General features: G+C 49.6%; 2 protein-coding genes across 7 annotated transcripts; one reads left to right on the top strand and one right to left on the bottom strand.

Moving 5' to 3' along the window:
• Nucleotides 1-26: 26 nt before the first annotated feature.
• On the top strand, nt 27-3,533 carry Duoxa2 (dual oxidase maturation factor 2). Its single transcript, XM_048459979.3, has 6 exons — nt 27-422; nt 1,300-1,357; nt 1,754-1,888; nt 2,134-2,347; nt 2,587-2,801; nt 3,135-3,533. Exons 1-6 carry the CDS (start codon nt 276-278, stop codon nt 3,326-3,328), a joined length of 963 nt encoding a protein of 320 aa, XP_048315936.2. The 5' UTR covers nt 27-275; the 3' UTR covers nt 3,329-3,533.
• A 72-nt stretch (nt 3,534-3,605) lies between these two features.
• Duoxa1 (dual oxidase maturation factor 1) lies at nt 3,606-13,567 on the bottom strand. Of its 6 annotated transcripts, none has more exons than XM_085696398.2 (9): nt 13,521-13,567; nt 12,795-12,866; nt 8,063-8,094; nt 7,608-7,783; nt 7,236-7,293; nt 6,498-6,632; nt 6,013-6,226; nt 5,537-5,754; nt 3,606-4,866 (listed from the first exon to the last, which is right to left on the bottom strand). In XM_085696398.2, the coding sequence occupies exons 4-9, from the start codon at nt 7,752-7,754 to the stop codon at nt 4,613-4,615; spliced, it is 1,026 nt and encodes a 341-aa protein (XP_085552524.1). In that variant the 5' UTR covers nt 7,755-7,783; nt 8,063-8,094; nt 12,795-12,866; nt 13,521-13,567; the 3' UTR covers nt 3,606-4,612. The 6 variants fall into 6 exon arrangements, with proteins under 6 accessions (XP_085552524.1, XP_085552523.1, XP_085552525.1 ...); XM_085696397.2 differs by lacking the exon at nt 13,521-13,567 and adding an exon at nt 13,177-13,446; XM_085696399.2 differs by lacking the exon at nt 13,521-13,567 and adding an exon at nt 13,282-13,301.
• Between the last annotated feature and the right edge of the window lie 22 nt (nt 13,568-13,589).

Here is a 13,589-nt window from a genome sequence, read left to right as displayed (position 1 = left end):
AGTTAAGAAGCAGGGTTGCCGTTATTTGCATGTCCCCGCCCCGCGCTTGCTTGATCTCAGCTGGACGCGACCCTGCCACCTAATTGGGACACCTCCCCAGCTAGCTGCCCACGCTCCTATAAAAGGGGGGTCTGCCTTTCTTTGCAAACGCGGGGCGAACCTGTCAAGTCAGGAAGAGCTTCGGGATCCCGTCTCCGTGCTTCTTTGGAGAGCCGCGGGTCTCAGACTTTCTTTTACTCACACCAGTTCACAGAAGTTCTCCAACTTCTCTCAGAATGACTGCGTGGGACGGGGTGATGCCCTTTTACCCCCAACCCAGGCATGCCGCGGGCTTCAGCGTCCCGCTGCTCATTGTCATCCTGGTCTTCGTGTGCTTAGCGGGCAGCTTCCTGCTCATCTTGCCTGGGATCCGTGGCCACTCGGTAAGGGGGTGCTGAAAGTTCTTAGGGGGGTTCTAGAAGCTCATGTCGTGGGGTGAGAGAGCTATACGGACAGCATTTCTCCGAGACTCAGGGCAGACAAGACTAAGGAAGATTCTTCATGAATAGTTAAGTTGAGGATCAGAAGAAGCAAACTTCAGAAGTCTGGTTCAGCAAAGGACGCTTCACAAGGAGAGGGACAGTGCCTGGTTCAGGACTTCGAGGAAGAGACTCCAAGTGCCTTATTTTGGAGGCGGTTGCAGAAAGTGGGAATCAGTTCAGTAGTCGAGGCTTCAGGTGCTGCCAGGACTTCTGCCTTTCTCTGAACCTTCTGACCAGAGGATGGGCACGGGCAATTTAGACTGCTGTGTGTTTCTTACCATTAGACTCGGAGGGTTCCATGGGTGTTCAAACTTGCAGCAAGTTTGGCAATTCCCTAAAATGCTCCCCGCCCCCATATCCTAAACTGACTTTTTTTTTCCCCCAAGTATGAAAAGACCTCCAGTCTTTCTGTGTTGATCTTTTTGTCGGTTTGGAAGAATTGGCTCATCTAGAAATATCCACTGTTCCTCTCCTTTTGTTGGCTATCAGGTCCTGGGGCCTCCCTCTTCTGGGAGAGGTGACCCTTGTCTGCCTGGCACTTCTGAACTCACTGAGCCTCACCGAGCAGCGACTGAACTAGAAGTAGAGAACAGGCGCCAGACAGCTGGGGGTAAAAGGTGCCCAGAGAGTGCCAGACAAGGTGGACCTGGAAATAGGACAGGGAAAATGGTCAGAAATGCAAGCAAGGCTGGGATGGGATGGAGCGGGGTCAAGGCAGGTCTTGAGGACGGACTGGGCAGTACCCAATCTTGACCTGAGCGTCTGTCTCTTCCCACAGCGCTGGTTCTGGTTGGTGAGAGTTCTTCTTAGTCTCTTCATCGGTGCAGAAATTGTGGGTGAGTGTATGGTGCAGGTCGTGGGGAAAGGAGTTGGAGTAGGGAAAGTGGCAGAGGGCACCGAGAAATGGGGAGCCAGCTTGGTTTCCTGGGCTCTCTTCCATTCTGCACCCATTTCTGACACCCCTGGCTGTTCCTTTGCTGTAAATTTTTTTTTGTTTGTTTTGAGACTGCCTCTCACTATGTAGCTTAGGCTGACCTCGATGAAAGATTACTTGCCTTGGTACCCTCCTTACCGTCCCCCTCCCCCGGCCGCCGCCTCCACCATTGCTCTTGGCTAATGCCCACTTTCCTGCCCTTGCCTTGCTATTACACCAGGTACTAAGCCTTCATCTTTTCTGTCCCACCTCCCATCACCGCTTCCCACTGTCACCCACAGTGTGCATCTCTCCACAGCTGTGCACTTCAGCGGAGACTGGTTCGTGGGGGGAGTGTGGACCAATACATCCTACAAAGCCTTCAGTACAGCCCGTGTTCAAGTCCACGTCGGTCTGCATGTGGGACTGGTGGGCGTCAATATTACACTCAGAGGTGAGGAGGCTGAGGCCAAGTGAGTTCTTGGGGCTCGGAGATCCCATGGAGCTGCGTGCCAAGAGTTGTTAGAGGATCTTCCGCATCCTTCTGGCTCAGAAAGCCTCTGATTGACGTGGATCTGGGTTTTTCCCCCAGCTACTACCTAATCTTTCTCTTTCCTGCCAATTGCCCCACCCTTATCTCCCTAACTGAACACGTTCAGTTTCCGGGTCTCTGGCCTTGACCCCACGGCTTCCCGGCAGGAACACCAGTGCAGCAGTTGAATGAGACCATTGACTACAATGAGCGTTTCACTTGGCGTCTGGACGAAGACTACACCAAAGAGTACGTTGACGCCCTGGAGAAGGGACTGCCGGACCCAGTGCTATACTTGGCAGAGAAGTTTACACCCAACAGCCCTTGCGGGCTGTACCACCAGTATCACCTGGCAGGACACTATGCTGCTGCAACGCTGTGGTGAGCGTGTGGTGGATGGGGAGTGGGCAGGGTGCATGCGACCCGGAGAGAGCGGCCTCAGGAGCTGCAGGTTGGAACTGCAGCCTCGCGGGCAGGATCTTTTGGCGATCTGCAAAAACCATGGGAATCCCAGCCGTGGCGAGAGCGCAGGAGCTGGCTCTCTCCGGGGTTCCCCTGCGCCTCCTGCAGACCTGGCCCGGGAACCCGGCTCACTGGCGCGTTGCCTCGGTCCCTCACAGGGTGGCGTTCTGCTTCTGGATCATCGCCAACGCGCTGCTGTCCATGCCCGCCCCGCTCTACGGCGGCCTGGCCCTGCTCAGCACCAGCGCCTTCACGCTCTTTGGCGTCTTCGCCTTCGCCTCGATCTCCAGCGTTCCACTCTGCCCCTTCCGCCTGGGTTCCGCCGCCCTCACACCTCACTATGGCGCCTCCTTTTGGGTCACGCTGGCCACTGGTGAGTACCAAGGGATGCTCACCTGGTGGTGACTGGGATATTAAAGGATGTGCGCTATCCAGCGTATAGAATGAGTTATTTTATTTCTTCCTCTCGATAGCGGGCAGAAGGTGGGGGAGACCTGTTACTCTCATTTTATGATGAGTGGAAGTAGTTTGGGGGGTTCAGTATCTTGCCCCAGTTAGGGTGAGTGAGAACTTGTGCATCGTGTATAACACGGAAGAGTTCTTTCTGAGGATTGTGTGTGTAGGAAATTCCGGGGATTGGCTCCTGATGATGGCGAGGAGAGCCTGCACCCCCTGACTCTCTTTGTCTTTCCGTCCTCCGCTGCAGGCATCCTGAGCCTCCTCCTCGGAGCGGCGGTGGTGATTCTCCACTATACTTGGCCCAGCGCTCTTCGCTCCTTTCTGGATCAAAGTGGCAAAGACTGTAGCAGTCAGGCGAAAGGGAAATTGCCTCTCATCTTGGACAACCCGCAACACAAGCAGTTCGAGAACCCAGACTTAAACATTACCACTGTCCTGTGAAGAGAACTAACTCCGGATTCCTACCTCCTTGGGATCCCGCAGACCTGAAGACAGTGTTAAGGGCGCGCCCCGAGCTCAGCTGAGTCTAGGGGACCGCGCGACCACGCAGGAGGACGAGGGATCGCCCTGGACGTGCCCTTTGCTCTAGGGAATGGTTTCTTGAAGAGCTGTAAATAAACTTTTGTTTAGTTTTGTTTTTTCAAAATTCCCCCTCCCATCCATTTCCTTGATGTCTCTTGGCCTTTGGAGTCACAAAATCTTGAGAGTTTTGCTAGGCTAGCGATAATGTAGTATTGTTTATTCAGACGCTGAGAAACCAGAGAAACACAGAAGGGATCTGGGAGAGGTGCGCCCTCTAGTGAAGTCCGAAAGGAACTGACAGGCACCTGAATCTTCGGGAGCTGCCCCACAGGGTGTTTACAATGCCCAAATCTCTCTGTATTGGCCAAACTGAATCTACTGGAAAAAAAATTAAGATTTTGGTGTTGATTCAGTAATTCTTCTCACTTGACTTCTTTTGTGTTTGTACTTGAGAGCTAAAAGAGAAATTAGCAAAGCATAAAAATATAAATTTTTATGGGAGTCTGGAGAGATGGTTCAGTGGTAGAGGGTACTAGGGTTGGAGTACTAATAAGCACATTGGGACTATCGGTTGCCTGTATCTCCAGGTCCAGGGGATCTCTGCAATGCCCTCTCCTGGCCTCTTCAGGCACTGCATGTAAGTGGTGCACAGACATACATGCAGGCAAGATACTCATACTCATTATATACATCATGGGATTGTTTTCAAAGGTTCTCCCCAAGTCCTAGAATCTTACATAGCATATGCGGAACTAAAGCTCAAAGAGAATGTGGCACACAACTGGTTAGTGTTAGATCTGGAACAAGATGTTTGGTCTCTTTCCAGTGCAGGCCCAGAGGTCACGTAAACTGTGAGAGCAATTGGAAAAGACAGCAGAGGGGCCCAGGCCCTCAAAGCAAAGTGATGGGCGCTGAGGGACCATTTGATGCCCCAAATGTTGGTTATGAGAGGGAGGTTGACCTTGAAGAAGCAACGCATCCAAGAAGGTGGTGTTTGCGCAGAGTCTCATCCCTGCTGTCTTGCAGAACAGCAGTGTTTATAGGCACGGCTGACATCTCTTCAGAACTTTGGGACTTTTGCTCTATTTTTCAAGTTGGAGTTGGGTGTCTGGCACAACCCAAGACCACCTCCTGGGCTGTTCTGGTGGTTTATGGAGGCTCCGGTGAGGTCTGGAAACTCAGGTGTCCACCCGTAGAGGAGCATTACAGGGCACAATCAGACTGTTTGATGTGTTCTTCCTTGAAACATGTTTCAGAGGAAGTTTCTGACATGGGAATGTCCTGGGTCTCAGGAATCTCAGCCATGGACCTGTAACGGGGGCTCAGGAGTCCCCCTTCCTCAGAACTCCACTCCAGCACCGAGTCCTCTGCACTCTGGTTGAAGAAAGCCTTCAGCCTGTGAGGCTGCATCCTGTGGGCCACTGCCATGGCTAAGCCAAGCAGAATACACAGCAGTCCTGAGGATGAAGGGGACACGTGTCTCTCCTTAGTTCTAGTAGGTCCTTCCAAGAACATCTCCTCTGAACATCGGAAAAACTCTATAAGGGAGGTCTGGGTCCCTGCCTCGGGGTAACTGGAATTCATAGAGCCCACTGAATGTCCTCGGGTCTGTATCGCTGGTATGGGCCTACTGTCCTGAATTTTCATATCCAAACTGAGATGGAGAGAGAAGAAGACAGACTGAAACTAGGGACGGCTGGGGACAAAAGATGGAGGCATGAAGGTGACATGGGTGGGTAGACACAGCATGGCAGGAGAGTGACGCTGTGAGCCAGGTTGATTTAGGGCATTTGGGGGTAGTGTGAACTGGGGACATACAAAGGATCTAGGAAAAGATGAGGACTGTGCTTAGGGGATGCAGGAGGGGACACACAACTGGAAGATTTGGAGAACATGAGTAGAGAGAGTTAGGGGATAATGGGTGTGACCGAGGTGATACAGGGAAGTGAGCGTGGATGAGGAGAGAAAATGGCATTGGAGAGAGAAAGCCAGGAGATGAGGGAGTTAAGAAGGATTGAGTCTCTAAAACAGGCACAGACTTCTTGACCTCTAGAAGTGGATCCACTCTACCAAGATGATAGTCTCTCCCCTCCATTCTCAGCCCTTACCTTTAGAGGAGGGTCTCACCTGTGGCCAGTGTGATCCAGAAAGCAGGCCCATGGTGAGTGTGCAGCACAGCGGTGCCCAAGCGCAGGGGACAGGGTGATATGAATGATGTGGCCATGGAGAAGAAGAAAAGTGCCAACAGCTGGAAGAGGCCGGTAGCCAGCAGCATGTGGCCACCATAAATCAGCACCGGCATAGACAGCATCACATTGGCCAGCAGCCAGCAGAGGAACGCCACCCTGGAGAGCCAAGATGCAGTGAGGACTGGCCCAGGCACCTCTACCTGCTGGAGAGGATGGGACGGTCCAGGTAGAGGCTGTCCCTAATATGTGAAGGGGCACTCTTGCTTGAGGCTTCCCTATCAAGAACTAAGGTTATTGCCAGTTCCCTCCACTCAGGATACTCCCCTTTAAGTGGAAACAAGATGGCTAGAAAAAAAAAAAACTCTTCCTGATTTTAGGCTAGCAGGGGCTGTCCCATCCCATATCCACGCTCACCACAGCATGGCTGAGGCATAGTGTCCTGCCAGGCGGTACTGGTTGTACAGTCCACATGGGCTTTGAGGGGTAAACTTCTCAGCCAGGTAGAGCACCGGATCTGGAAGCCCCCTCTCCAGCGCCTTTGTGTACTCCTCTGCGTAGCTCCCTCCTAGGCGCCACCGGAACTCCTCATTGTAGTTGATGGTTTCATTCAGCTGCTGCACTGGGGTCCCTGAGGGGCAGGGTAGCTGTGCTTAGCAGGAAACCCAGAACTGGACTGGGCATTCACCCAGGTAGGGGTTCATCCACATGGGGCAAAGGGCCAAGAGCCAACAGAGCAGACAGTTCTGAATTTCCCTTCCCCCTCAGCTGCTACCCTTCCAAGCTCTAGTACTGGGCACACACGGTATAGTTCTATACACACGCGATGCCTCTCAACACATGCGATGCCTCTCAAAGACACCGAGCAGAGCCTTCCCTTCTCCCCAAGTTAGAGGCCTCACCTGTGAGTGTGATGTTGACTCCTCCAAGCCCGATCTGCAGCCCCACGTCCACGCTGACCCACTTGGGACTGAAGGCTTTGTATGTCGTGTTGGTGTTGATTTGGCCCACAGACCACTCGGAACTGAAATTCACAGCTGGGAATGGGGAGTTGCAACTCAGGAAGGCCTGGGCATTGCTGGGTTAGTCAGAAGGAATGCTACAGGGGTTCCATGCCTGAACTTGTCATAATTGTGTATCCATTCACTAGCCCAGGCCTGGCTCATACTAAGTCTGCCAACCACTATTGTGGGATGAAGAAAAGGGTCAGAATCTAAAATTTTCCATGCGCACACTCTGCTTATCCTCCTAGTCCCACTTATAGATAGCCATTCATGCAACTAGTAAGGAAACATTATCATAGACCTTGATGGACAAACACAGACAACCTCAATAAACACGGTCTGTGTTACCCATTCCCCTAATCACTGAAACCCAGCAAACAACCCTCCCAGAGTCCTCCTGCCTACATTCATTAGGACCCAGATAAAAACAGTAGGAAGATGGTTTCCGTGGCCCACACTTTTCAGGACAAGGGCAAGAATAAGAGGCTAAAACCATGGTGACATGTGCGGGCTGGATGTGGAAGGCACCCTGAATCCGTGACCACTAGGGAGCAACAGAAAGAAGAGAGGCAATCCAACAAAGGAACCAGCACAAGACAGAGGCAGCTGCTCAGGTCTGTGGCATTTGGCACTCACCCAGGATCACAGCCCCGATGAATAAGCTGGTCACCACCCGCAGCATCCAAAACAGCCTCTGAGTCAGAAGGGGTGGGCTTAGTAAGCCTAGCCTTCCTTTCATGTACACCCGTCCGCTTCCTACGATGGGGAGGGGCGGGGCTTCTACCGCTGAGCCTATGTGGCCAATTAAGATCAGAGTGTCTGGCACAAAACCATTCCCAATCTATTGGTTCAGGGAGTGGGAAACTCTGCACCGGGGATGGTGAAGAGGCATTCTCAGCACCGGACTTCCTCCCCCGAGTCTGCATCTAGACAGAGTCTGGGCTTCTCACTCTTGAAGCTCAAGTCCTCCCCAGGGCTGGAGTCTACAGGGCTGGGTTTGTTTCTTACCATCTTCCCACGGATGCCAGGCAGGATGATGATAAAGGTGACCAGTGCAGTCAGGAAGATGGTGATTATAACAGCCAAAGCAGTGTCCATTGGGAAGGTTGGCTTGGCGCCAGTATAGAAGGGCAGGGTGTATCCAAGAGCAGCCATTTTGTTGGGGGCGTGCAGAGGTGGTGACGCTGCAACAATAGGCATTCGCTGAGTGTCCTCTGTGTGCCCAACACTAACTGTGGGGCCGGGGGTGCTTCAAAAAATAAGCCAACCCGGGTCTGTCGCCTCTGAAGCCCGTCTCTGTGTGTGCGCTCTGATCTTCAGCACCATTACAGCTATTCATTGCCTTTTAGCCATCCATCGCCCCATCTTTTGATTGTGAGAGATTTATGGTCTTGACCATCAGTCTCTGTTGCCCCGTGGTCCCTTCCTAACCACTCAGCCTTCTAAATAAGTGACATCATTACCTTTGGGCCTTTTCTGTTTCTTCTGAGAATATCTAAAGGAAAAAAAAAAAACCCTCTCTTTTATTCTCCCCAGACTCTAGTACAGACAGATCACAAGACATAAAAAGAACTGCATTTACTATCAAACAAAGCCATAAGGGTAGAAGATGGTGCAGGTTGCTTACGGAAAGATTGCCTTTCTTCTTCAGCCTCCAAAGGAACAAAGACCAAAAAGCTACTAAGTGTACAGTCTGAGTATATCACTAGAGCTTAAGTATCCTAGCTCCTGGGACTGGTGAGTCCAGAACAGCCTGAACAGGCATCGCAGGAATCCCTGCTCGCTGTCAGGCACAGTGCTGGGACCAGAGGTCCTATTATTCCAAAATCAACAACATAGGCCCCTTCCGTCCATCACAACCCCTACGCGGTTCTTCAACTCAATTACTGACTTTGGTCTTCTCTGCCTTGTTGCCTGATTGATCTTAGATCTTGTTTGACTCTTGTTTGTCCCTTTATACACAGGGCATTAGTAAAATGATACCTGGTCATTTCATCAGCTTTTAGACAGAATTCATTGTAAGACACACTGTTATCTCACAATCATGGAGACAAAAAAAAGTACTTCAATTAAACCTTAACAGCCATTGTAATAAGATGTACCCCAACTTCAGAGATATCAAAAGCAGGGGTGGAGAAAGAACCTTAGAGCAACTGTCCCAGTTCTCATTCTCCCAAGGGTGGTCTGCACCAGGGACTCACATTATCAGGAGGACCCCTAATTCAATCGGAGCAGGGAGATTGTTAAGTAGGAAGGTAAAGAAAGCAGTTTTGGAGTCAAAGGGTTTGCATTCTGCTTCTGTCTTTAGCAACTTCACCTCTATGTAGTTTTATTGGGAAAAAACCAGAAATAATAAAGTTCACTTCAGAGGGTCATTGTGGGGAAGGAAGGAGATTGGGCATGGGAAGTGCAAGGAGCACTCTCAGAGATGGATAGGGGCTTCTCGGCTGTTCTGTCCTCATTCTGTGGTCTTTGCTTTTTAGCTTCGCCACCGTCAAAGAAGCCTGAACAAGCTATCACACACCCGGAGACTTTCCTGAAATTATCCATCGGCTGCCTTCGCTACTGCTCTGTTGATTTTAGTCTCATCCTCTCTTGCCCGGTGCAAGAAAAACATTTTCTAATAAGCAAATATAATCGTTTCACTTCTTTGCCCTGGGTAAGGTCTACTTTTCCACTCTCACATAGAAAACGCTTCATGAGCAGCGAGCGCCCTTTCCCCCCTCCCCATGGCTGACATGCTTTCCGAACATTCTGGCCTCTGTGTGTGCTGTTCCCTCTACCTGGATTGTTCCAGCCTTGGCAAACACCTTTCCTCACTTCAAATATCAGCTCTCTTTACCTTCTCTGTGGAGTTCCCTCTAACGCCATTAGACCAACGGGAATGTTTCCCACTCTCCCATTCCCAGTGTTTTGAGTGTATTTCATGGTCCCAATAATGACTGTACTCCATCACTCTGAGCATTTGTCCCTGCTTTAGACAGAGTCTCCTTGAGGGCAGAGATTTTATCTTCCCATCTTTGCATCATCTTCGTATAGCACATTCTAATCAAACTCTGGATCACATTAATGAATATGAATGAGTTCTTCCCATGGACATCTCCTTCTGAGTCTTCACACAAGAGGGAGCTCTGTCCCCTCATTACCCACACTGTCCTCTCATGTGAATTGAGTGCCACCAACACAAAGCTGCACCAGAAGGGATCTGATGAAGCTGATCTACATTTAGTAATCTCAAAAAAAAAAAAAAAACTATCTAGACGTCCTCTTCCAATAGCTAGAGTCTCTAAGAATAGTAAAGACAAAACCACAAGTGTTTGTATTTAGTTGAACACGAAGCATACATTGTAAGCTCAGCCGAAAAATGTATAGATAAGGGGCTGGAAAGATGACTCAGAGGTTAATTAAGAGCACTTGCTGCTCTTTGCAGAGGACCTGGATTCAGTTCCCAACCACCACATGGCAGCTCACGACTGTCTGTAACTCCAGGTCCAGGGAATCTAACGCCCTCTTCTGGCCTCTGCAGGTAACAGTCATGTACATGGTGCACTGACATATAAATATAAATATATATAAATATAAAATAAATAAATATTTATTTTATTTGCACTGACCTGCAAAACACTCGTACACATAATTTTTAAAAATAAAATAGAGCCTTTTTGAATAAAATAATTAGCAGTAACATTTTATTTTTAAATGTTTGTGTTTATTAGTTCATGTATATTATGTGTATGCATGTGTATGTATGTGTGTGTGAGTGTGTGTGAGTGTACTTCCCACGGCAGGCATTTAGAAATGAGAGTTGGTTGTATCCTCCCATTTTTATGTGAGTTCTGAAGCTTTAACTCAGGTTGCCAGGCATAGGCGACAAGGGCCTTTATTGGATGAGCTGTCTTGCTGGCCTAGTGGCATTTATTATAAAGCGTATGTTTTTTGTTGTAGTGAATTTTTATTTATGATGCCCAAACTGAAACCATTTCTAAGTCTATATAGAAAGAAGGTCTATACAATGTAGAAGGCCTTAGGTCTTAGTTAGGGTAACCAGGCATGGTGGCACACTCCTTTAACCCCAGTGCTTGGGAGGCAAGCCTGACTTACACAGTGAGTTCAAGGCAATCCAAGGTTATATTATAATAATGATGACGGTGATTATGAGAAGAAGTAGAGGAAAGGGGGAAGAGGAGAGAAAAAAGAAGACATGAATTAAGATAAAGCAAGATTGTTCATAGAAAGAAGTCATAGTAGAAGCAGTGAGGTGGATCAGTGGGAGAGGGTGCTTGCTGCCAAGCCTGAAAATCTGAGTTTGATCCCTGGAAGCCACATGGTGGAAGGAGAGAACTGATTTCTGAAAGTTGTCTTCTGGTGTCCGCATTCATGCCATAGGATGCATGCATGCACACACAGAGACACCCCCTCCACATGAATGTGAAAAATGAAAAAGAACCCGTATTATATGATTGAGTTCCAACAACAGACATTTGCAACGTAAAGCAGATATTAACTAACTTGATGCATCTTGGTCGGGATCGCATACCCTTAGTATTTCTGTGCTTATTTTAATGAGAGGTTATAAAAGTTTTGTGAGCATGGCTCATCTCTATTAACACGATGCGTCAAAGAAACACTCACAAAAGGTTTTTTATCTCAGGTACAGAAGGACATTGTTAACATTTCCGATTCTCCAAAATATGTATTAAGGATGACTAGAGCGAATGGTAGCCGCTGACGACAATTTGCCTTGCTTGGCCCCTTCCATTAATCATGCAGTTTCGTGGCGTGGATATTCCTTACTCTGCACTGCCTGATGCAGTAAAGTTGAATTTTTATGACTGATCCTAATTTGCTTTCATTATTATGCAAAAAAAGTTCCTGCATGAAGAGACTGACTGATTTTTTCTTTTTTTTTTAAAGGCTGCAGGACTCCGCTTTTTTCAACAAAGCTTGTGTTTCTCTTGGGACCATCTTTCTCTCCCAGGCTTGACAAATGAAGTCTGACAGTAGAATTGACTCTAATCTAGCAAAATCTCACATCAATGTTAACTTTACCCGCTGGTCTCTCAGCTCACTGCCATGACATACAGTCTTACAGTCTATTCTGACACACACAAGACTGTCAAATACATCCCTACAGACTTAACATAAGCACAGACAGAAAGACAGAAGACGGGTGCACCCAGACTCTGTCGTGCTCACTAACTAGACGCCTATAGTTCTTCACAGGGACCCCTGAGATGACTTGGCACTTTCTCACTGAGAAGGCCCAATTCCTTCACTTTGGGGATCTGTTTTCTCATGCGGCCTGGAGGGCAACCTATAAGCACTTAAGGCTTCCCCGTGTTCAGTAGCATTTCCGATGTAGTCATCCAGTCCTTTCCTTTAACAAGATGAAGTGGATTTCCAGTGTTTCTATGATGGGTGGGCAGAGATAAAGTTAACAGTCCTGAAGAAAACCCAGCCTGGTAATGCCCAGTTTCATCACTCAAAGTCAACGGGTTTGGTAGGTGAGCTGGAACTTCTCTTGAAGCTTGACAAGAGAGGTTCCTGAAGCCTTCCTCTGCCCCTCCCTGTCCCCCCCCCTCGCAGAGTAAGGACTGTTAGCGCCCTATGAAGGCAACTTAGGTGACATATCTAATAAGGCCAAGCACTCTGTTGGGTGATTTGTGGCTACCAGAATGTGATGGCTTATTTCTCTGGCTGAAGTAAAACCCATGAAAAGTTCAGCTTGGCTGACTAAAGGGAGTCATTTTCAGGAATGCCTAGTCCTCCTTCGTAAGGAAGGTAGAGGTGTGTGTGTGTGTGTGTGTGTGTGTGTGTGTGTGTGTGTGAGAGAGAGAGAGAGAGAGAGAGAGAGAGAGAGAGAGAGAGAGAGAGAGAGAGAGAGAGAGAGATTCCTCAGTGATGGATGGTAACTGACTCAGGGATGGGGAACTGAGCAATCCGACCTACCCAAACTCCAGTTAAGAGAAATAAAGATTCAGTGTCGACAAATCATGTGACTTTATAGCCTTAAGAAGTTTGCCTTGCCTTAATTTCTTGTTAAAACTTTCTCCTTCGCACACCCCACCTCAGAATTGGTATGTGTAGACTCAAGAAGTGCGCCCCTAGGGGTCGGTGCTGGAGCAGCACTCCAAAGTCTGATCTGCTGGAAACCGTATAGACCCCCGAACCCATACGCGATCCATGGTTCCCTACCTTCCTCTCTTTCAGATCCTGTGCGTGGCACCCGTGCTCGTCTCCTCCGTTGGGAACTCACTCGCAATGCTCCTGGTCGTGGGGATAGCGCCGGAATCAGGTCTAGACGTTGACGTCTTGTCACCAAAACTATACCCTTCATCCCATCAAGATCCCGTCCAACCTCTCATTCTTCTAATTCAAATGCGAACCAGGTTATGACCCCCCCCCCCCCATAAACCCGGCCTGGTGCTTTTGCCGCTTTTCACTGCAAGTCATTTTCAACTTTCTCGTTCCTGGCACCCCGCCCTCGGACACCGGACGGACCGGAGCAATAGGACAGTGCTCAGGCTCCTGGGCCCTGTGCAGCCACCCCTGTCCCCTGAGACCTCCTAGTACCTACCCACGCCAGCGCCCCTGGCAGCTGCAACGCAATCCTAGCGACCAGGCTCGCAGGACGGTGAAACCTGGGAGGTTCTCACCAGGAACCCTGGTTACCCAGACTTACAGGTTTTGGAGACAGATGGAAGTAGGTATTGAATGATTATCTTTGTTTTAGAACCCTGACACCGACTGTGTGGCGAGGATCTGGGGACAGCCCGCCTGCCCCACACCCTCTCGGGTCTCCCACCCCTCTCCTCAGCACCCCCCAACTTGTTAAGGGAGACTTGCCCTTCCCGCCTCCCACATGGCCACACTGCCCGAACCCTTGGCACCGCCGGAGCCCTGCACCACACATGGTCTCACCTTTCACGCTCGGGTCCCCTAGAAGCACCTCGGCGGGTCCCCGCGCCAGCCTCTATCCCGCCCAACTGT

Source organism: Myodes glareolus, chromosome 10 (assembly GCF_982192425.1).
Source record: "Myodes glareolus chromosome 10, mMyoGla1.1, whole genome shotgun sequence".
Classification (NCBI taxonomy): domain Eukaryota; kingdom Metazoa; phylum Chordata; class Mammalia; order Rodentia; family Cricetidae; genus Myodes; species Myodes glareolus.
The sequence above is the reverse complement of the archived record's forward strand: the minus strand, read 5'-3'. Positions and strand labels throughout refer to the sequence as shown.